The 25096-nt window shown below is 37.0% G+C and overlaps 1 protein-coding gene across 3 annotated transcripts in view; it reads left to right on the forward strand.

Annotated features, from left to right (window-relative positions):
• rps6ka2 (ribosomal protein S6 kinase, polypeptide 2) overlaps nt 1–25096 on the forward strand; it is an 80299-nt gene that overhangs the window by 53448 nt on the left and 1755 nt on the right. For all 3 annotated transcript variants that reach the window (XM_041250148.1, XM_041250149.1, XM_041250150.1), the window contains exons 6-19: nt 2970–3076; nt 5264–5301; nt 5431–5573; nt 6830–6900; nt 7230–7318; nt 8014–8078; nt 11533–11635; nt 16913–17043; nt 18128–18253; nt 19045–19134; nt 19894–20052; nt 20798–20959; nt 21725–21801; nt 24798–24915. In XM_041250148.1, coding sequence (XP_041106082.1) covers nt 2970–3076; nt 5264–5301; nt 5431–5573; nt 6830–6900; nt 7230–7318; nt 8014–8078; nt 11533–11635; nt 16913–17043; nt 18128–18253; nt 19045–19134; nt 19894–20052; nt 20798–20959; nt 21725–21801; nt 24798–24915 — 1479 coding nt within the window. The remainder of the gene's footprint in view (nt 1–2969; nt 3077–5263; nt 5302–5430; nt 5574–6829; nt 6901–7229; nt 7319–8013; nt 8079–11532; nt 11636–16912; nt 17044–18127; nt 18254–19044; nt 19135–19893; nt 20053–20797; nt 20960–21724; nt 21802–24797; nt 24916–25096) is intronic.

Raw genomic sequence — 25096 nt, forward strand, 5'->3', positions numbered from 1 at the left:
AGACCAATAAAAAAATGCATACTTAGTTATTGGTGTATAAGATGCAAATGCGTGCTGTCAGTATATTTTTTAACAGGAAAGCATTTATAATAAAGGCAGCGATGGTGCACACTCTTCAAAGGTGGGCTATACGTGCCTAACTTAAGGAAAACTCCTGATTCTAAATTCTTATGTAAAATATTTATGTAACCTACTTTTGCTTATAGATTACTTTTTTTATTTCATAAGTATTCATTGCCCACCCACCCCTTCCCCCTGCCCCTGACTGCTAAAAAAAATTAGCCATGCTTGAGGTGCTTGTGTCTTCTTCCTTCTTTTTTTTTGGTTTCAAAATACCCTCTGTTTACCATCTCTATCGGAGAAGCACAGATTAAGCATTGTTACCTACATCATCAGTAAACTAAAAACAAACACAAAAAAACAACAACAAAATATTTGTGAGTTAGTTTGTGACTTATTTGTAACATTTTATTTAGATTAGATTTATTATTGCTATAATTACTATTAGAACGTTTGACAGGCCCCCAAACCTGGATGCATGGGATTAGACAGTTGGCTTCAAAAATGGGTTAACCTTATTGAGTTAACATAAAATTAGGTCTCTACACAGTAATTGCTGTAATAATGCTTTTAATTAACACCCTGAAATACAAGACAAGTTACTTGTAGATTTCTATGGAGTACCTTAAATGAAAATAAGTTTGCCACTCATTTATTTACTGTGGTAAAGGCAGTACCCTACATGACCCATGTAATGGTGTTCAAAAGACTCTGGAAGTCAACACACTGTATAGCATTGTGGCTGGTAAAATTATAAAGTACATTCATAAATATAAAAAATATATATATATTATAATCGGGTTATATATATATAGATATAGTATATTATACAAGTTTCTGATGCTAACCCTACCAAGTAAGTTACAATACGTAATATATATATATATATATATATATATATATTATATATCATTAATGGCTGTGACAATGTTCTTATGCTAACAAGAGTCAATAACATTATTTATACATTAGTGTAATGTGATGCTGACTGTACTTTTTTTTTCAATGTACAGTCATTTGTGACTAATTGTTTGTGAGAGAAACAGATATCGCAAGTTGCAGGTGGTTTCTAATGTTAAAGATGTGACGTGTTACAATCTGAGGTTGTTTGCGACGAGACCTTAACATGTGGCAGGGATAGCCTAATGATTTTATTTATTATCTTCTCTTGCTGCATTATTAAGTACATATATTTGTCAAAAAGTAGCTTTAAGAGAATAACTTTCCTTGAAACATTGAAGCAGAGCAACTTACAAGCAGTAGGAAGTAGAACACATGCTGTTCGCTAAGCATCCTTGGGACTCATGCTAGTTTAAATGACTAAAACCAGAATTCCATTCATTAAGTGACCTCACTTAGCAGAACCTACATAAGCAGTGATAATCAGTAAATACAGATTGCTCTTAAAGGCAAAGTGTCTCCTCCTAAAAGAGATTACCATCATTCTGCTGATGGGCATGATTACCTAAATGTATTTTTGTAGGCTGAACAGTCTTTTGTTGACTGCATGACATGCATTTTACTTTAAAAACATGGCATGTTAAATGTTGGGTTTAAGGGAGAACTTTATGTCACTGTCTTTTTGTATTGAACCTTCAGAATTCAGATTGTGAGTGGGGTCTTTCTTTGAGTTCCAGCAAGTCCATTAGTGTTCTGGAATTCTCATGACATCAGTCTCATCTATGAGCTGCATGTATTACTGCCAGAACTGCTGAACCAATCTGAGTCAACTGGGTTGCAAAGGTCTATGCTTAATGAGATGTGCAATGGAAGCAGAGAATCAGAGACTGAAATGGAAAATTTTACATTGAAGCTGGGTAAAAAAAAAAAAAGAAACTGATCGCAATCGCAAGAGATTGATCTTATCAACCTGTAGCTCATCAGGATAAGACATAGAAGGGTTTTTAGAACATTTTACAGCACTGGAAAAATGCCTTGCATTGCCAACCTATTCTTAGTTACCTTGGGGCTACCTGCAAAAGTAAGTGGTTGATGCAGCCCTAGTGGATTCCTTGGGTTTTTAAAATACTAAAAAAAAATACAGTTGTGACATGCTATATGTTGATACAATTAATCTCTAATCAAATTCCCCATAATGCATGTATACAACTACCACGGGCACAGCAACACAGTAAAACCATAAAGAATATGGAAATTGAGAATATGTTTTTTTTTCTAACTCTGTCTCCAATAGCAACCAGAGAAAAATACTAGAATTTAACTGGCCATTTAAATATATGTTTAAAACCATTTTCTGACTGTGTTAAGTGAGAGAATTATAATTCAGCATGAAAAATCCACATTTGCTAACTGCATATGAAGTGTTTTTGCAACTTCTCTACTGCATCCCTGAGTTTAATCCTTAGCTTTTTCACAGAATTGGGGTTCATATTAAAAGGTTAATTAAAAGGGTCACACACACACACACACACACACACACACACACACACACACACACACACACACACACACACACACATGTGTAATGAGTTGCTCTGTCAGCTTTGTATCAACTGTGAAAAGAAAAACCTATAAAAAATGTAAAAATCTTCAGCCTCGCTTAACTCCTGGTTAGCCTGTGTGATAGTCTGCGTATTCATAAGAAACATTATAAACAATTTGGGTCCCTGAGTGGCTTATTGGTCCAGCTCCTTGTAATGTGTGTAACTGTCTTGATTACCTACATGGATTAAAGATAAACAAGGTACAGGTTTTTCATATTAAGACAGCATTATTTATTATTGTATGTTATGAAACCTTGTTTCATGAAGCTTTCATTTCTGTTTCAAAAACTGAAGTGTTGAGTCATTAAAAAAAATGACATATGAGGTCCTGATTTGATGTTTTATTTTGACTTAAGTTAAATACAGATGGAAGAGCATTTACATGACTTGTCTACTTCTACATAGGTAATGTTCACAGAAGAAGATGTCAAGTTCTATTTAGCTGAGCTGGCCTTGGCTTTAGACCACCTCCACAGTCTTGGAATTATATACAGGGATCTCAAGCCAGAAAAGTAAGGACTTGTAAAGAATGTCTGTTTAAAATCAATTACTTTCTGTGGTGTAAACATTAGAACTGTAGTTTATGCTTTCACTACCAGTTAAGCCATAGTAAGGTTTCAATCAATTATCTCTGGACCATAAAATTTTAAATCGGCAAAACAGTCAACAATGTTTGGATGCTGGTATTTGCTTGACTTGCGTTAGCGTAAGATAAATCCTAACAAACAAGGGTGATTTTTTTGAATCAATATGTGTAGATGAAATGTGACAAGCTTGTTTCCTATGATACAACATGGAGTACTCTAGATTATTCTAAGAATGAGTTAGCCAAAATAACCAACAAACCAACACCCCCCCCCCCCCCCCCGGGGGGGTGAGGTGGGGGGGTTTTCCCAATAAATTTCGGTAGGGTTACTGTACAATGCTACGATCTCGCAACAATTGTTGTGTGTATATATATATATATTATATATATATTATATATATATTATATATGACTGGTCCTGCCTTTACATGTTGGTGTATATAATATTTTTCAAGTATGCTATATTTTCAGAGACATTAACACATTCTAAACAATGGTAAAGGCCTTAAATACAGTGCATGGAAGTATGTCAATTTTAAACAATGACAACTAGAGCTCTGAAAATTAGATCCTTTATTTACCATTCCAAGTTTGAAAATATGAGTTGCGCCATGTACTTCTAAATACACATAAATGAGAAGCTGAATTATCAGTCTTGCGTAGACGTTTTTGTTATTGTTCTCTTGGTTTTGCAGAACAAAAAAAATATGTTATTCCACTTCATAAAAAAGCAAACACTTTTTACATAAAAAAGGAACAACAAACCGACTGTAAACCATGTTTGGTGTTAATCCCAGAAGGAAACACAAGCTTATTAAAAAGCTGTGTTCACCAAGAAGTACCCTATTCTCACTTGGTTTACAAGCCCTTCTTCCAGAACGTAAACCAAGTGACAACAGGGCCTCAAAAGAGTAGTCTAATACATCAGTGTCACAGCAGAAAACAGAGAAATAAAAACCAAGACATTGGGAATCCTCATGCCACACATAGCTTAAATACAAGCTCCAAGTGACAGGCGTTTATAAGGTCAGGTCGTATACAGTGTATAGTGCATAATGTACATCATATTAGAAGTATATAAGGTGGTTATACTATAACTGTAGGTGTGGAAAACAATACTGTCTAAATTAAAGAATGCCTTTCACCAAGAGGTGGTGTACTATATGTTCTTGGGAAAATGCTGCATTCTGCATATTTTTTTTGTTTGTTTGTTATCCTTTGAGTCTAGTTTGTCGTCATCAGCTATAAGGCCTGTGGTGGGAGTCTCTGCAATTTGTTGTCCATCAGTTTGGTTCCCCCACCAGGTTTCATTGCTCAACAGTGAGCGCTTTTTAACAGAAATGTTGTGTCATACTGATGTTTTGACCACCCAGTATATGTCAACAATACAGTTTAATTTATTAAGATATTGTAATAAGGGGCTCCTGAGTGGCACATCCAGCAAAGGCATTCCACACACAATGCAGAATGTGCCCTATAGCCTGGAGATCACAAGTTCAAATCCATGTCACAGTCGACCATGACCGGGAGTTCCTAGGGGGCGGCGCACAATTGGCCGAACATTGCCTGGGTAGGGAGAGCTTAGGGGAATCCACGGCTCACTACGCATCAGCAACACCTGTGGCCAATAGGAAGCCTGTGGTTCTGGAGTGGAGCCACCAGATCTGCATTGTCCTCCGGCACCATAGGTCTGTAGATCCGAAGTGTGAAAAATGACAGATTGGCAGGAGCACGTTTTAGAGGATGCATGTTCCTGTGGCCGTTTCCTAAGTCGGCGCGGGGGGGGGGGGGGGGGGGTGCGAGTATTGAGCTGAGGGTACAGATAATAATTGGGCATACTAAATCAACACCTGTCTAGGAATTAAAAGTTCACCAGTTCTAGTTTCCATTAAGAAACTTTTAAAATAAAACTTTGTATAACTGGAAAGGGATTTACCAATGTGTGCTCTGTTATAACAGTCTGCATTTGTGTGTGTTGCATTGCCTAGCAATTATGAAGATGATTACAAATATCCAACAAAAAACTATACTTCCATTTAGAATAACAATGCATTCATATCTTTTTATGCAGTTTAAAAGGTACAGTTTAATTCAGCATTGTTTACCATTGCAGCATCCTTTTAGATGAAGAGGGTCACATCAAGATAACAGGTAAGCAGTTGATTAATTGTTTAAAGATTGCTGTGCAGGGGCTGTGGGATTCCATTTTCTCTCTTCATCCATCATGTTTGACGTTTGATGAGATTTCTACTGTAACATGTAGCCTTTCCCATCATTCAGACTTTGGTCTCAGCAAGGAGGCAATAGACCATGACAAGAGAGCCTACTCTTTCTGCGGGACGATAGAATACATGGCCCCAGAGGTTGTCAACAGAAGAGGACACACACATAGTGCAGACTGGTGGTCTTTTGGTGTTCTAATGGTACATTGTAATATATGTATATCCTTTTTTTTATAATCCTGAAAATGCAGCTCAAATATCATTATAAAGTATAGAAGATGCATACTACACAGCAAAAAAAAAAAAATCTTATTTTAATAAAATAGTTATTTTTTTTTTCATACTCTCTATGTAAGAACAACAAAGAAAGAAACAAAACAAAAATAGTACATAAACTGAAAGCAGCAGTTTGTACTTTTATTTGTCTAACCATTTTAGATTTTGTTCAAATTTATAACCTGTCACAGATTAATTGGATTAAAAACAATGAAGGTGGTGATAGTTTATTCCTGTCACGGAAGAGGAATAAACCACCCAGGGAGCTCGGAGACGGAATGCCAATGATGTATCCGGTGATGCTCTCCGGCAGCCAAACTAATAACAAACAGCTGTGCACTTGTGGAGAAAATTCAATTACTAATTTAAATTAATCAGACATTAAAAACAACCTGCGCTAATATGAGATTTTCTCTTATTTTAAATGGAGCCCTGTTTGAACCAGATGTTACGTGTTGTCTGTATTATGGCAGTAAAAGGAAAGATTTGAAATAAAAGGTTAGTGTGGCAAAGTCCCTCGCCCCTGTGTGTATTTTGTGTTGTGTGTTAATGTTGGTGTATAGTCATTGGTACACGGGATATAAACGGGTCTGTGTGACACTCGTGTTAACACACAACATAAAACACAAAATACACACGGGGGGCGGGGCACTTTGCCACATAAGCTATACATTTTATTTAGATAATAGATTCATATATTAACAAGATACGTTCAGAAACAACCAGTGTCAAATATCAAAGCAATGTTTGAATTGGGTTGTTACAGCATATCCTCTGTCACTTTCAGCATAAAAAACACAAATCCATTACGATTGAAATATGGAAGAATGTCCACTTTTTCTTTTTAAATGTAGCTACTTTTATTCTAGCGTTTTTTTTTTTTTTTTTACCTACAAATGTGTTTTTTCATGATGTACTTTTGCACTGCAAACTGTAGCTTTAATGTGTAATGTTTTGTGAAAATATTTGAAATGACAAAACACTGCACATACTGCAGCAGCTATGAATTGTATTTCACCAGTCAATGCTAATGCTAACTGCACTTTTTGATTCTTTAGCGTGATTGTGTGCTGTGCTCTACCTTTGAATTTTAAGCAAGCCAAATTCTAAACGTAATCGATCTACCTAATGTTAATAATGCCTGTAATGCAACGGTATTACCATCTTCTCTTCTTCTCTAGTTTGAGATGCTGACAGGGTCACTGCCTTTCCAAGGCAAGGACAGAAAGGAAACAATGGCACTAATACTGAAGTAAGTATGAAAAAAACTAAAAAAGGATATAGCATACTGTATATAGATGTATGGGTAGAGAAATACAGGAGCTTTAACAAACATAGTAACATTATACTGTACACAGCCATAATACATAAATATTACAATATTACTAAAGATATATATATATATATATATATATATATATATATATATATATTATATATATATATATATATATATACATGATTTATTTATGTTGAAATCCATTATTTGCCCTTCCTTACAATTCATAAATCATTAACAAAGCCAGTAAATTTGTTGCCGTTCTGTTGAATTACTTGCACACTAATGCTTTTTCTTTTCAGAGCAAAGCTTGGAATGCCACAGTTTTTAAGCCCAGAAGTTCAAAGTTTGTTGCGTGCACTTTTTAAAAGAAATCCTACCAACAGATTAGGTATGTACCTATGTACTGTAAAATATGTTTTTAAAATGAACAGGAAAACACTTGTGTCCAGTGTATCTTATCATGATAATGCCTTTTTTTTTATTTATTAAGCAGAATGTCATGCCTGTTTTCAGTGTGCAATGAATACATTCCATTTAAGGATAAACAGCTCCAGTAGCAGCATTTAATAATAATAGACAGAAACTTCCTCCTGAGAGACCAGTTCCACATCTCAGTTACTGCTAAAGAGCTTGAGGTACTAATTATGCCATAGCTGTCCTGCCCAGATGAGGCGGAACAAGAATTACAAATGTACTCTCCCGCAACTAAAGTGTAAATCAACATCTCTATTTAGCAAGTGTACATCTGAGTCATGCTTCCAAAAATAGAGTTTATTTTATGATCTGGGTTTAAGGTGTCATGCTCCCTGTGGTTTTCTTACATGCTTTAGAAAGCGTCCCTATTTGCCTCACAGCAGGGTTTAAAGCAGGGGGGCTGTGTCCTTACTGTAGCTAAAACTATGTAAACAAACTGGACTGTAGTAGAACACGAGACAAACTTTCGAATTATAACTTAAGTGACACTGCAGCATTTATGGATGGATACATTCTTAATTGTATCTTGTTAATTTATTCAAAGTATCCTTCACATTATACATATAATTTTACACATCAGTACATTTCTTTTTTTTAATAATATTTCAGGTGCTGGGCCTGATGGAGTAGAGGAGATTAAGAGGCACCCTTTCTTTACACCAATAGACTGGAATGTGAGTATTGAACTGGACTGTAATTATAAAAAGCTGTAACCCTTATGGATGACCACATTTTCTTACAAAATAATTGTATATTCCACTGTTACATTTCTTCTTCTTCTTCTTCTTCTTCTTCTTCTTCTTCTTCTTCTTCTTCTTCTTCTTCAATTTGAAGACAACCACCAACATTACTTTTGGGTTGTATGCGTGCAATAGGTAGGTATTCACTGAGCATTTTATGTCAGAGCTGCTGATAGGCCCTTCTGTGGGGTAATGTCCTCGGTCCCGCCTACCGAGGAATTAAACAGTCAACCCGCGGAGACCATTTTGTCTTTTGCCACTCACCTAAAGTAAGGTAAACTTGTGTATTACTACACTGAAATAGATTTTTCAACAGCAGTTCCCTTGCATTCGTGTTGAGAGCTGGCTTGCCGCTTTCATGGAATCAGCAGCTCTAATTCTTAGCTTCTTTCTTGCTCCTTTCTTTCACAGCCTGCCTCGCTTCCGCTGCAGTCTGCCTGTATATGACTGTCTGACGTGTGTGAGCGACTGCCTGTGCAGTATTTGATTAAACGTGCGTGTGTGTTGTATTTTCAGCCTACACTCTCAGGGAGGACAACGTTCCCCCGCCACAGAGCTAAGCTTTGCTGCATCCGTACCGTTGAGTGACTGCCATCGCGCAGCTTGGGCGAAATAAAAATAAAAATAATATTATTTGTGTAACTGTTGTTGTGTTTCCACCTGTGTGTTGACCCTGTCGCATAACCCTGTTGCTTTGCCTGTGTTTGTGCTGTGAATTTTGGCTGCGTGCAGTTAAAAAAAAACAAAAAAAACACAGCAGCAGCTAGTCAGCCATGTAATTCCTCCACAGGGGCTGTGTTCTACAGGCCCGCTGTCGAGTAGACCTCGCCGGCTGCATCGGCCCGTCCACCCCCGTGTGTTCTTCCCCTTTTTTGTCCTTACTCTCGTCTGCCATGGCTTCCTTCAGCCTGTCTGTCTCCCTGGTGTATGCTGCGCGCTGACCAGGTGTGTAACTACACATGGTTAGGGTAGGCACTGCTGGATTAGCTGCCCCCACCTGATTTGGTGCCTCAGTGCACGCGCAGTCCATGGTACTTCAGTGCATACAGTGCCTGGTGGTCACGGTGCTGGGTGCACATGGTGCTCGGTTCACATGGTGCTTGGTGCGCACGGTGTATAGTACCTCTGTGCCCATACAGAGAGCACGCAGTACTAGGTGCACGCGGTACTCTGTGAACACAGTACTTGCGGCATTCGGTGAGCTCAGTGCGCATAGCGCCCGCAGTGCTCTGTGCACATGGTGCGCACTGTGCCTGGTGCAGTCGGTGCACGGTGTTTGGGGTTGGTGCATGCGGTACTTTAGTGGCTTGGAGCACACATAGCCCAGTGCACATGGTGCCCTCGGTGCTTTGGTACCTCAGTGCCTGCAGTGCTAAAGCTCTCCTGTGTCTTGAACTCTGTGCAGGGCGGTGTGCGGCACATAGGGTTTAAATACCCATCGGTATTGAGAAGCAACGGCAGGCATGTTGTGGTTCCATGCTTGCACGTCCTGCAGGGTGAACATGCCCAAGGAGGATGGGCATTCACTATGTGCGCAGTGCTTGGGAGTCCTGCACGCCACAACAGACCTTTTGCCCCGGGTGCTTCGCAATAGGCTGGCTAGGGTCACAGGGCGGAGGCTCTGTCCCCTGTGGCCAAGCTGTCAGTGGCCCTGGGTCCCCAGTCCTCCCTCTCCTCTAGATGTCCCAGGGGCCCTTGCAGGATATTCCCTGCACACACACTCAGTAGCTAACTCCTTGTAATCGCTCCGCATCTCTGCAAGCTAAGCAGGTTAAGTGCTCGAGGCAGACGAAGGACAATGAACCTCAAGGCATAGATGGCCCAGGTCCTGAAGTTATTGGCGCGGTCGTTGGACATCCTTTCACGTAAGTATCCTGGAGTTGCATGCGGTTGACCTAGCTCTCCAGTATTTTCTCCTGGTACTCCAAGGAGCACATGTGTTGTTCCGGAAGGACAACACATCAGTGGTGGAATATGTCAACCACCAGATGGTTGGGCCTAACGGAACCTGCTGTCCCTACGGGTGACGCATCTATCTTCCTGGAGTGACAAACTGGGCAGCGTACCTCCTCTTGAGGTAGGGTACGCATCTGTTGGAGGTGGAGCACATTTGAGAATGGTTCAGGAAGGCGCAGGCCGATCTCTTCGCATTGGTGGTACTACCTCCAACAGCTTAGGCGGTCCACACTTTTTTGACGCCCTAGCCCACGAGTGGCCCATGACACTCCTTTACACGTTTCCACAAGTATCGCTGCTCTGGCCTTTCTAGAGAAGGTCTGGTTAGAGAAGGCAGCAGTTCTCCAAGTGGCTCTTGCCGTTTCTGTAAGAACTGCTGGATGCCTGTAAGTCACCTTTGATTTTGAAGGTGTATCTGGCGGCCATTTCTGTATGCCATGCCCCCGTTGATTCTGTATCTCTGGGTGTGCCTATGGCAGGCATATCCCAAAAGTAATGTTGGTGGTGGTCTTCTCTTTCAGGGAACCAAGGTTACGGTAAGTAACCTAGCATATTATTATTATTATTATTATTATTATTATTATTATTATTATTATTATTATTATTATTATTATTATTATTAAACATTAAAGATGTATTTATAACATACCTATTATTTCAGGGTGTCCTTGCACACGTTATATCTGTGGCATTTCTGTGTTTGCCAGTCAGGGGTCTACTAACACCATTTAACCCTGACTGGCCTATTCACATGTAATTGAGCTAGACATGTGCCACAGCTATACATGCATTGACAGCCTGGAAATACTCTCCTTCCACATGCACCAACCACCCTTAAAAATGTTCTAGATACAGCAGGTAGTGTACTGTTTACTGTTGCGATCTGAAATCGTGTCAAATCTTGTAAGTATACAATATGTGTTTATTTGTTGCCCCTTTTACTGCTGAGTTGTGCCTTGTTAGCTGTGTTAGTTATTTTTACCCTGCTTCTACAGCCTTGACCTTGCTCACAATTGTACAGTAAGCATAGTTTTCATTTACCGCTAACACTTAATAAAGGTTGGAAATTTCTCACATGGTGTAAAAACTTTACTTATGTAAAGCCTGTTTCTAAATCAATACATTTTCATTAACTGCTTTACGTGACAGATTTACAAAAGACTTTATTTTGGAGCCATTTCTAGAGAAACAAAATTGGTTTCAACTCAAGCGCAATGCGGCTGTCCAGTTAGCACTGAATGGATGAATTTGAAAAATGACTTGAATCAGTCTTACTTCATCTCTGAGGGAAAACATTTTCAATAACATGTCACCTCACTGGAATTTGATTTAAAAAATGAGGTTGTCAAGTTTTGTTTCAAGCAATCACTCTTATTTATCAGCATTTAAAATGTTGTTTTGTTCTCTTTTTATACCCATCCCCCAAATAAAGAAATTATATAGGATAGAAATCAAGCCCCCATTTAAACCTGCTGTTGGCAGACCTGAAGACACCTTTCACTTTGATCCAGAATTCACATCACGAACACCAACTGGTGAGTTTTGTGTGCTTGAAGATCAGTTCTATTGATGCAGCTTTGATACAAAATAGATTTTTTTTTTTCTTTTGACACGATGATTTGAGAGTGATTTAGAAGTGTACTTATGGTCTTGAAGAGATAAAGGCATACAACTTTGTAAAAGCTCTCGGGGTTCATTTCAGAAGCTTTAGGCTACGATTATTACTAAATCTGATCACGTGAAAAAGCCTGTTCCAACTCTCTGTGTGCTATACAACACATTCTGCTACTTCAGGAGTTCTGTAGTATCTGCTACTACATTAAACAGACACATCAAGCAAGAATAAGGTCTTTCTGCACATAAATAAAACCAAACAACAACAAAATATAGTTAAGTATGGCATCATATAGCACAAGAAGGATGTCTTTCTTTTTGGTACGAAAGGATGTTAGAGGTACTAGAAAATAATTAGATATCATCAGGTTTTTATTTTTTAATGACACAACAATAAAAGCATCTTTCAAGAATAAATCTGTATTGGATAAAACAACAGAATTACACTGTATATTCCTGCATGCAATTTTACAATTCTATCTGCAAGCCAAATATGAAAACACTATGTTAAATGTCTGTAATTACTGTCTATTTTGTATTTTTTTATTTACATAGTAGTTACATAGTAAATACATGTGTACTTACACATAATTGGAGTGTTATTATACATAGTAAAATTGTACTTAACGTGTAAATTGTTTTGCACAATATATGTAAGTACACGATTCTATCAGAAAGGGGTTAGGGTTAGAGTTAGGGGGCAAGAGTTGGGGTTAGTGATAGGGTTAGGTTTAGAGTTAGGGTTAAGTTTAGAGTTATGGTTATATCATGGAAACATATTTACACATTAAGTAACTACACTGAAACCCTGATAAGTCAAGTTTACTAAAAAAAATTGAGTACAGTCATTGCCTTGATATAATAAAGTTTTTGTTATGACAACTTTCTCTCTTCCTTCAAACATTTTTATTTCATTTAAACAATAAAAACTTACCTGAGGTAACCGAATGTGCAATCAACAAGCTATTTTACTAGCTGCCAGTGCAGCACTTCTGCTTATGCGCTTATGGCAGCATTTACCAGTGCTGGAACCAGGCAGATGCAGAGCTGTAGACAGAGGGAGAAGGGAGGAGGTCACATCCGCACACTGTCCACCGAACGGGGGAGGCCACACACAACACAAGGAGAACACATGTAAGGGAGCAGGTGGGGGCACCAGAGACAAGCAAACACAACACACTTGTACAACCCTACATACACGAAACAACAACACAATAAACAATAAACAATTCCAAAAATAAATTGTACAAGTCCCGCAAGGGCTGATGGGAATTTAGTCCCCTGATTCTACTTAAACCATTTACGTTTGAACAACTAAAGTAAACTTGAATGTTCGACTAACTTAAAATGGATGAGTGTAATGAGTAAAATTAGAATTTTTAAGTTAATGTAACTTGATTTAATTTATTTAGAATGACTCTGGGGTTTACAGTGTATGCATAATGACATTATAATTATGTGTTAGTACTAGGGCTGTCAAGTGATTAAAAAAAATAATCACACATTTTAATCTCAGTTAATCTTGTGCATTAATAGTTTTAATTATCAGTTAATTAGGAAACCAAAATTAGTGTTATTTATTGACTATGAACAATGTCTCAAGTTAGAGTAAGTTTAAACAATTACTACTATTAATAATAATGTATTGTTAATAATTATCATAACACATTGTAATGGGTTTTTTGTCGTGTAGTATTTTTAGGACAAAAGAATAAAGACCTAGTAAAATACCTGGGGAGAAATACCAAAATATAAATAAAATGTGTCTTAATATGTCTTTTTTGAGGTCGTAAACGACGATTTAACAAACTTGGTTGACGAGTTAGTGTTACTCAGTCAGTATTAGTTCCCATAATATACATTATATATATTATATATATATATATATATATATATATATATATATATATATATATATATATATATATATATATATATATATATATATATAATGCAGTATATAATGCTCGATAATGCAGTTCCATGACTAACTTTCTGTTCAAACACTGTCTGCACTTTTGTGTCGCATGCATTCGAGAATATTAAAATAGTGCGGCAGAGAATTAATTATGGTATGTTGAGAGGGTCAAGACAGAGGGTGATTAATGGGCATTAAAAAAATGAAAAGTTAACTGCGATTAATTGCAAAAAGTTGTCATTAACTGAAAGCTGCCAATAAGCGAAACCCCCCGTTTTCAAGTGTATTTATAGGGAACGATATATACTGTAGTTGTACAAATATGGCACTGAAATACCTTTGTTTTAAATGTTACTTTGTTAAAAAATGTACATGGAAAACACGAAATACCCAAACTGTTTATTTCATGCATGTGTAAAACAAAAACGGAATAGGTTTAAATAGTTCTACACAACGAGTAAAGCAAACATACAAATTATGTGCTGTACTTACAATCAACTCTAAAGAATACAATTTTAAAATAAGAAATTGTCCAACGTTGTCTGATTTTTACAATGTGCCACCTCCCGCTGGAAATCCATCTCAATTTTGCCCGCAGCTTCATATCAGTTTCAAAGCTACGATTCTGCCTCAGTCCGCCAGAGATGTGCAGTTGTGAAGGCAGTGTATTATAAAAGCTGCATGAAGTATGTGCATACATCATGCAAGCAAGCTCTGTAGCACTGGCAACTAGTAATACAGTTGTCAGTATGCGGCGTGCAGTTGCTAATACCAAAATTCCTAACATTAAAGTCCATGGGACGGGATTGGTTCCTGGGAAAATGTTGTTAATAACCGAAAGTTGTCTTTATCAGGGTTGCTATAACCGGCATCTACTGTAACTACTATGTAAACACACACACACTATATTTAAATACACTTAATGTAATTTCTTTTTTTTTTTTTAAACGTACCAGTTTTTTTTTTCGTGATGTCTAATTTCAGTAATAGAGTAACAGCTCACCACAGTACACACTAAACACATCTCCTCCACTGAAATGTCCACTGAAATGTCTGTATTTCCAGACAAAATCTCAGCCCTACTGACTGGGGAACTGCCATAGGTCAGCCAGGGTAAGATTTGTATGAAAAAGGCTTTAATAGATTGCACTATAGCTGAACATTGGAACATCAGTTTCTTCTCAGCAAATAAGTGGAAGAAGTCACATTTTCTGAGACCGGGGCAGTGCGTTGTAAAGACTACAATAAAAGCAGATTAATGGTACCCCAAGCTTATACTCAGGAGTTTAAACAAACAAACAAACAAAAAAAAACCCTTGCATGATCTTTTGGAGAAACAGTAATCCTTACAGCAGCTTTTGAACAGTACCAAATAAGAAAAAAAAAGACCAACAATAACAGTGCTAGATTATGTTTTTGGCATTTGAAGAAGTGTTAGTATCTGTGACAGTGCGATTGCCCTGCACAGTGGTAGATTAGTGTTGGTATGGTTTATATGTGGGAAAGGGTTTATTTTGTGTCGTTCTGGGACTTGATTTGTTTGATTGAATTATTGTTTACAGACGGGCGCTTGATTAAGACTTGCCGCCTGCTATGCTTGGTTAACGGAAGGGCAGCAAGTGATTGGCTGTGCTGGTTCTCAATCAGCAGGTGGGCGGGTCTCGTCCGAGTGTCCGTCAGTTTAAAAACATCCGCGGGAGATTGCTCGGGGCTGCTGCAAGGCCTGCCGTTTTCACGGCACCTTTTGAGTTATAGTTTGGGGTATTGTGTTTTATTTTGCACTTTTTGTACAGTTTGCTGTATTAGTCCTCTGTGCGTTACCATCACTGGTAACGTCACATGACCGCCTTTATTTTACTTTCGTTTTCTGTTTTTGGTAATAAATCCTGCGCGCCTGTGCCGGCGTTTCAACACCAGCTCTGTCTCTCTGTATGCTTGAACAGCGGCGACCCACACGCGTGACACGAGTAAGACCCAGTTACACTATTAAAAACTTACAAAAAGTTTTCCAGATTTTGTAAATAGGTATTGTTTAATCATAACAGCAGCATAAAAATAAAACGTAAACCTGTGGTTAGTTACAGAGATAATTTTACAAAGCAAGCACAAAGTGACAAATTAACCCTAAAGCAAGCAAATATTTTTCAAATGTATTTCAACAGTTTTTTCATTTATTGGAAAATGGTCCATGCGCACCTCTAGAGACAGGATAACGAAGTCACAGACTCCTGTTCCCCCAACACTCAACTCGCTCATAATAAATGCATTTAATATTTTCATGCCTCTCATCCTGCTATTCACTGTACTATAAATAACCATCACGTATCCAGTGCCCTCAGTATTTCCATTTTTTATGTTTAAATCACAAGAAGGCACATTCTGGTTTCAGGTTAGAATAGGTTTTGCCAAACCTGCTCACTGTTAAAACACCAATAAGGTATTGTATTGGTATGTTGCCCTCAAGACAGGAACATGTTATTTCATTTATTAATGCAAGCATATTCATTTCTTAATTTACATTTGTCTGGATCTGTCGAGGGTAATGACTTGCACATGGCCCCCTCTATATGGCACAGAGCAGAACTGCTCTGTCATTTCATATTAAAACAAAAGTGTGAATCGGCCTTTTAGTATAATTACTCTTAAAGAAAAGAAATGTCACTGGATCATTTAAAGTAAACTGCATATTTCATGTGGACACTAGGAGGTATTCATAACATATTCACCAAGTTACATCACACTAGATAAGGAATGTGTCTATAATCCTTCAGTGTCACTTTGAAAACCTATGTAACAGACATATACAGTAAGTATTCATAGTACTTACAAAACAAATGTACAGTATGTAATGGACAATTCATCATTCCATGTACATTTCTGTGGCTTGCTGACATCATCACTTTTACTGTAAACACTGTTCCATTACAGTAAATAGTTTGATTTTGCAACAGTATAAAAACAAGTATACATTTGACAACAGTGTTATGAATAAGTTATGCCGGTTTACGCAGAGAGAAGTAATAGAAGATTTTTTTTTTTTAATTATTTTAACACAGTGTTGTTCTTACATTTTTCTTTTACTATACAATCTTATATATATATATATAAAAAAAACAGAAAAATTGCATTGAATCACTCTTCAACAGACCTGAAATGGTTTCAACGGTTATTAGAGTTAACAAATAACTGACCTCTAAGTCAACTTATATTTTTGCATTTAGATCAATATTTTTTTTTCCCATTAGTACTGCCAATTTTCATTGAGTCATTTTCTTCACAGATTCCCCTGGCGCCCCGCCAAGTGTTAGTGATCACCAGCTTTTCAGAGGATTCAGTTTTGTTGCTACTAACCTTGGACAAGAGCAAACTCTGAGCGATAGCCACCAGATTGCAGTGCCCCCCATTGTACAGGTACATTAGGGCTGCAGCTACTTGTTAACAACTATTGGTGGGATGTTGGTGGGACAGTTAACAATAGTTTTGTACATTTAGAACTCCCCACTTTTTTTTTTTAACTGTCCTTTTTCCAGAGTTTTTTTTTTTTTTTTTTAGTTCATTAAAATGTATCCATCACCTTTAAATATTTAAATAGATTGGTACATTCTGATTCATATCTAAAAGAAAAAGACATTGTCACTCGGTTGGTAGCAATTTGGTTACCTTGATGAAGAAAAACATTGTGCAGTCAGAAGGAGTAATTATAATAAACCACATATTGCGAACACAGTGTAACTATGTAGGTCAAGATACATTTTTGTTTTTCAATGTGTTCAGGTAATAAAAAATGTAAGACTGCAAACTGAAACAAATGGAAAAAATGACTGCCGTGTCTTTTTCATTACTGAGCTGGTGGTTTGTTTCAGTTAAGAAGCTGTGACCAGGTAATGTTGGCAACGAGACTCAGAGACCAGAAAGCTGCGGTTCAAGCACTCATGCGCACTTCATTTACAGCACACACACACACACACACCTTCTTTAATCCTCTCTAACGCCCATGATCACCCTTTTTATACACCTGTTGCAGGAGCCTCATTAACCTTTAATCATCACTTATTCAGTTTTCAGTTCCAGCCACATCCGCACACGTTTCTGCAGGGAGGAATGTAACTCCCTCCCTGCCAATCTAATACCCCCCCAGCCACAAAGCACAAAAACAGATTTATAATACTTGTAGCCAGTTCTGCATCTTTTATATGTAGATTTATTATCCCAAAATTAACAATGCTAATTAAAGCATGATAATCTATGCTGATTCACAAGCACAAGTTTTTGTTGTGATACTGTATATTTTGAGAGGATCCATTGGAATATTTATGTGCTGCAGCGATTGCTTTGTTGGTGTCATCATTTGTTTTTTTTTTGTTTCTTGGTTTGGCTTTACGGAGTAATTAATCTGGCCACTGGTTTTCTAATTGTATTGTAAACGTGATCAGTACAATCACCTATATCTCTCTTCAGTCTAAACATTTCACTCTCCTGTTTCCTTGCCCTGTAGCGACTGCACGGGAAAAATATTCATTTTAGAGATGGCTATGAAATCAAGGAAGACGTTGGCATTGGGGCCTATTCGGTGTGTAAACGATGTGTTCACAAATCTACTGGAGTGGAATATGCCGTCAAGGTCAGTGCAGTTTTCACTTGATCTGATCTGATACCATTATTCATGGTTTTACAAAAAGATATGTACATGTAGGTCTCACAAGTGCAGTTTCGAAAGAAGCACATTTTATATCAATCTGCCACATGTTCAAGTCTTTTATTTACTGATTTGTTTTTATATACAATTTCTGGAAACTTCTCAGCACTTATTAAAAACATAAAACATACATAATGTACGAAAAGTAGTCATTCACTGCTGTGGTGAGATTTGTGATTCTGCAATTGTATTACTTGCATGTGATTTTGAGAACCTCTGCTTTAAGTCACAGCTCTTTGCCATGCCTTGTCTTAAGCTTAGCCTACTACTTGTGCGACCTATTAAGCAAAGAAACAATATATCAAAATCAATATAATTGCTACAGGTGACTTGTTTTTTTGCAAATCTTCAGTTGACATGGGTGAATGCTCAAGATGCTACCAAAGCTGGTGTTTGTGGTTATTTTGTTATTGCTAGCTTTGCAGGATCCACGAAGGAAGTATAGATGGGTACATTAATGGAGATGTATAGAGAACAATGTCAGTGGTTTCACAGACCAAAAAAAATAAATTTGCTGTTGGGAAAAAAAAAAGAAGACTTTTAGCATAACTGTCTGTTCTTATTTAATCCACTAACTCCTTTGGTATTTTGGAATTTTAACATGTGTTTCCTTAAATTATTATTATTATTTTTATTTTATTTATTTTTTATCCCCAGTGTACTGTATATCAAATTTGGGAACCAACAAGCACTAAATGATGATGGCTTTGTTTCAGATAATCGACAGGAGTAAGAGAGACCCATCAGAAGAGATTGAGATCCTCTTACGATATGGACAGCACCCAAACATCATTACTTTGAAGGATGTATGTAATTAACTGTCCTCTCTTAGTTGTAACACCAGTTTAGTTTTTAGCTGAGAAACCTAATATATGAAGATGCAAATAACAGAAGCCAGAGGGACCATTTATTAGGGCCTACCAGGGCCAAGTCCATACCAAAGAATAGCTGTCCTACTTGTAGCCTAAACTTCTACACAGTATTTTTCTTAAAAATGTCAGTTTTTATTTTCCAGCAAGGAAATTCAGTGACTAGAACATCGAATTATAGAGATTTGACACAAGAAATAAACAGGGAAGTAATCTGTTTAAGTTTATTAGGCATCAATCTGAAGAACAAGTTCTCAATAAGGATACCATAAACGGATAAACCTGCACTACCTAGATTATCCCTACTAATCACCCACCAGTCTTTGTTCCTATATTATATACCCCAGAACTGTGCTAAAATCCAAATCCAGCTGCCATGAACTACGTAACAATGTCAAAGTGAGGTTAATTATCAGTTCATAATCTGTCACTTTGCATTGACAGTGAACCCTGGAGTTACCATAAAATGGCATTGTAGGTGCAGTTTATACGTCTCTCTTTATTTTTATAGGTACACATTTGAAAGAAAGCCCTCTGTCCACAACAATTAGTGACATGACACAGCTATGGATTGGTGCTTTATTCTGCTTTGCTCAATTATCTAATACTATACAGCACCAGGCATTTTTCTTTATACCTATAAGAACATAGTATCTTGTGTAGATCATGTTCTTGACTGGTTGCATGGTTCCCTAGGTGTATGATGATGGGAAGTATGTGTACTTGATAATGGAACTAATGAGAGGAGGAGAACTGTTGGACAGAATCCTACGACAGAAATGTTTCTCCGAAAGAGAAGCTAGTGCAGTGCTCTACACCATCACGAAAACTGTGGAGTATCTTCACTCACAAGGGGTACATGTACAACTTTATTAAAGTCATCTTATTCTACATACAGGTACATTTAAAGCTATCTAACATATTCTGATTTTTGGTTAAATTTTATGACGTTACATTGTGGAAGCTATTTGCATTATCCATACATTATCATGAGGAGGCATTGAGGTCCAGTGGTTAAAGTCCAGGGCTTGTAACCAGATGGTCACCAGATCAAATCCCATCTCTGCCAGTGACTGACTCACCATGTGACCTTATGCAAGTAACTTAACCTCCTTGTGCCCCATCCTTTGGATGAGATGTTAAATCAGTGTCCTATTGTAAGTGACTCTCCATATAATGCACAGTTCACAGCCTACCTCTGTAAAGCACTTTGTGATGGTGTCCCACTATGGAAGGCACTATATAAAAATAAATCTACTATAGGTATTATGAATCTATTGATTTCTCCATTCAAATTGTTGTGTTGATGGTATTGTAATAGTTTTTGTAGGCATTCAATTATTTATTTTTTACAAATCTCTTTTATCACTAAAGAGGGTGCTGGTAGGTAATAAGCTGAACATCACGTAAGTAAAGATAAAACACACAAAACCCATATTTATTTTTTCACATAATTAGTGTACTATCACTACAACTTATGCCCACCAACTATACTGATAAATTGGTATCATAAAAATGTAGCTCTATAAAAACTAAAGGTAGAAAAAATACTATTTTGATTATTTATCTATTTCGTTTGTTTCATTTGAATTTATTTAAGGTTGTTCATCGAGACTTGAAGCCCAGCAACATACTGTACGTGGACGAGACTGGAGATCCTGAATCTATAAGAATCTGCGACTTTGGATTTGCCAAACAGTTACGAGCTGAAAATGGGTTACTAATGACACCGTGTTATACAGCAAACTTTGTGGCCCCAGAGGTGAAAAAATCATTGCATATACCAGACAACCGCTATAATCATACTAGATTTTTGTCTGACATAGCAATTCACTTGTTTATGAAAAAGTAGTGTTTATTATAATGACAAATTAGAACCCCTATTGTGAAAAGATCAAGTAATACCTTGTGGTTTGGTTGCACAGAAAGATACTGTTTAATGGAGGGCATAAGCACCCTCTTGTGTCAAAAGAAGGAAACAGCAGGTTTACTATTTTCTAATACATTGTAAAGTGCTATTCCAAGTTTATTAAAGCGGTTTGTCCTTATTGTACTGACCGGGACAAATATTGCCTATTATATATATATATATATATATATATATATATATATATATATATATATATATATATATATATATATATATATATATATATGGGGTCAATATAGAGCATTTAGATCTGCCAGTTTTTTTGTTGTTTTTTTTTTTTTTTATCATTGAACTAGACCCATCTTTATTTATACCTACTAGAGTACAGATATTATTTAAAACGCTTGATATTTAGCATTACTCACACAGGTAAATTGGGAGGATTGTAAATATAGACTGGAATTTAAACCAAAACATTCAACAAACTCTAAGCATACCTTGTTTGAATGACTTTAAAGTAAAATAGAGCTCTACTTTAATGGGTGGTTTTGTTAAGGTAATATTACATTTGCCTCAATAACAATGTCCACTCTTCCAGACTTTATGCTATTGTCTGCCCCAGATATCAGTTCTGCAAATACTTTTCTTCTGTTTTAGGTCCTGAAGAGACAAGGATATGATGCAGCCTGTGACATTTGGAGTCTTGGTATTTTGCTGTACACCATGCTGGCAGGGTAAGCATTTTCTGAGAAAAATAAATAATAGTAATACCAACGATAATAGCTGCAAGCAGCAATGACCGGGGGCCAAGTGCCAGACCATGTGACCTATGACCGTATATTTCCCCTGTGGTATAGTATCCCATTGGCCTATACTAGTCTTTGAACTGTGAAGACTGTACTATATTCTACCATAGATTAATAGTACAATATATTCTGAAGTTTGATTTGCTTGTGGCATCCATGTTTTTTTGATGCAGCAACTTTACTTTTAACAAACTACATAGGTCAAAGGTCACAGTAACTTTGTTGCTTAGCCCCCTAATAATAATACAATACAATTTGATATAGGATGTTTCCTAGAGTCCGTCCAATGTTAAATATCCAGCCAGCGACCTTAAATCATTTTACTTTGGCACTGTGAGAGACAGTCCTATTGTCATTGGAAAGAGGAGAGTCAGGCCTTTAAAACAAGGTCCTACTTGCGTATTTCCAGTAGATGACCATATTAGGAGATCGCCTTAAATGCCAGTTTGAGTTATCAAATGAATTGGATAATTTCATCTCAGTGGCATCTTCTGAATAAAAGCAAGTTAGTAAATAGGGGAAGCAGCTAAATGGTTATTGACAGGAAAGAAGCTGATAAAGGGGTGGGGCAATTTTACCCTCTAGGTGATATGACCAAGGAAGTGCAAGATGTTTGAAAAGCATGGATTACAAACACATTTCTTTATTGACATGTTTTAAAATGAAAATACATGTTTCCTAAAACATGTGTTTCATTCACAACTGCACATTTCACACCTATATAATGGATGTGGATGATATTATTTATCTAACGATATTGTTAGCTACAATAACTATAGTATGTCACACTATTTCACTGTGTTGGGGTGGAAGTTGTCCTAAAAATGCAGAGCTCTTTTTATTTAGTATTTTTAGTTTCTTGCCGACAGTGATTTACTCAACACATGTCTAAGCTTATATTATCAGTTGGCGTGACCTCTTGTTAAATGTATTGCCTCAGCTACACGAGAGCAGGTAGCAACAGCCATCTGGCAAGTAATGTAATCTTCTGGTTGGAGATGGGTACTTAGAGCCAAGATATCTTGACTCACTGTGTGACTTTGTGGTAGTCCCTTTAGTCCCTTTTGTCTCAACTCAGCTGAAATACAGGCTATAAGCTTAATAACAATCTTTACAATGAGTTGACGAAGTTAGATCTAGCCAGTATTATATGCATAGCACAGAAACCAGGACCAGAGAAGACAGCTTGAAAATTAAATGTAGACAGACTTTCTTTTCTTTTTTTTTTTTTTTTTTTTTACATAGAGTGGTGAGGGTATCAAATTGGTTACCTAGTCATGTTGCTAATATTGAATTGTTGGGATCCTTTAAGACCCGAATTGACAAAGTTTTGAGATAAACCAGCCAATAGGAACCGGACAAGCAATCTTACTGCATGTAAATCTACTTTATCATTGACCTCTTTCCACTATATTGCATTGAGATTCAATCAAAAATGTACTTTTGTAACAATTGAATGTCACGATATAACAGGGTTACCACAGCAATTCAGGTGCTCTATTTAAAGATTTAATCCCTACCCTATTAATGCTATCTTTCACAACCCTTTGGTTTTTCGCTTGTATTTTATACTTCAATTTAGAATATGCATAGATTTGAAAGAATGCTGCAGATGAAAAGTTGCTGCAGCTTCTTGTTACCTAATCAGTGAATGTGTTAACCAGTGAGGTATTATTTTAAAGCATTGGTTAGCATTCCTTTTAGATAATGAAGCATCCTAAACAAGGGGAGGTGAAAACTAATGTCCCAACATTGCATATGCTGTAAAAACACATGTATTTAGGAATGTTGGGATGTACTGTAAAATACATTTCTTAATTCAAACAGTTAGTCCAACCTCATAAAATAACTGAACTAAACGTGAGTAACTTAGTGTGCTTCTTTAAGGGACTGATCAGTTATAATAGTGCTGGTTGAAACCCATTTTTGAGAACAGAAGTACAAACTGCTTTCAGTCAGTGAAAGTGATCATTGTGGAATCCAGAACAGCTGATTCAGACATTGATTGGATTCAAACACAATACACCATCTCAGTCCAAGAGTATAGGAATACACTACTTTTGATGAGTCTTGGCCTGATGATGTTAAAACCCGGCCCCCTGTGATGGAGTACTCCCCGCACCTGTGCATATTTCATGTTTTATGTTATTTTGTATTTGTATGTGTTGTATTATTATTATTTAAATGTACTGTTTTATATGTAAAAACATAATGTCTTGTTATTATTGTTTACAGCCTGGATGGGGTTAAAATGCCCCATCCAGATAAAATTGTTAGACTGCATGGTCAACACCTAGTGATTACTGACAAACAGGCTGTTCATGACGCATATGAGAAACCCTGTGACGAATGTGGCTGAGGGATAATCTAGGTAATTAAAAGCCAGTTAATCCCTCTGCCACAATATAGAAACCCTCAGCTTTGGCTGCACAGGGAGTGTGTTCAGAGGCGGAATGTGAGGCGCGAGTTGCGAGACAAGAGGCTATATTATTAGGAAGCAGTTGCTACCCCTGCTGGTTTACACCAGCACGATACTTGTTTTTTGTATCTGTCTTTTTTGTGTTGGCCACCGTGTCGTTTTATTCTGAGTTCAGTGTTTCTGTTTTGATTAAATGTTTTAATTTTCAATAAATTTGCGCACCAGCGCATTCATTCATACATCAGTACTGTCTGTGTCTGTCTGTCTCCCTGGTCTGACGTCACCCACCAAGGCAATCTGTGACACCCCCAAAGAAAAGATAAAATGTAAGGACTAATCCTTCAACAGTTACATATATACAGTTGTATAGGCCATGTTTATCCAAGTGTTTACTCGATGATGCAATCTAGATTAGTGAAAGGAACATTAATATATTAATATTGCAAAACAAGTAATTCAATTTGTGTTACTTAACTTTATCTTAAAAGTCTATGTTGGCCACCAGGTTCACACCATTTGCCAATGGACCTGATGACACCCCTGAAGAAATCTTGGCACGCATTGGAAGTGGAATATTTGCTCTTTCTGGAGGAAACTGGGACACTATCTCTGATACAGCAAAGGTTGTTCTTAATGCTTTAAAAAAATAAATAAATAAATAATGCATTCTGATTTCATACCAGTGGGGACTTAATCATAGACCCCTGACTGGTAACCAATGTTCCCATACATTTAGTGTCAATCTTGTTACCATGATTGCTGTAAACACATTATTAATATCTGATTATGTTCTTAACTAATTTG

Source organism: Polyodon spathula, chromosome 5 (genome assembly GCF_017654505.1).
Source record: "Polyodon spathula isolate WHYD16114869_AA chromosome 5, ASM1765450v1, whole genome shotgun sequence".
Lineage (NCBI taxonomy): Eukaryota > Metazoa > Chordata > Actinopteri > Acipenseriformes > Polyodontidae > Polyodon > Polyodon spathula.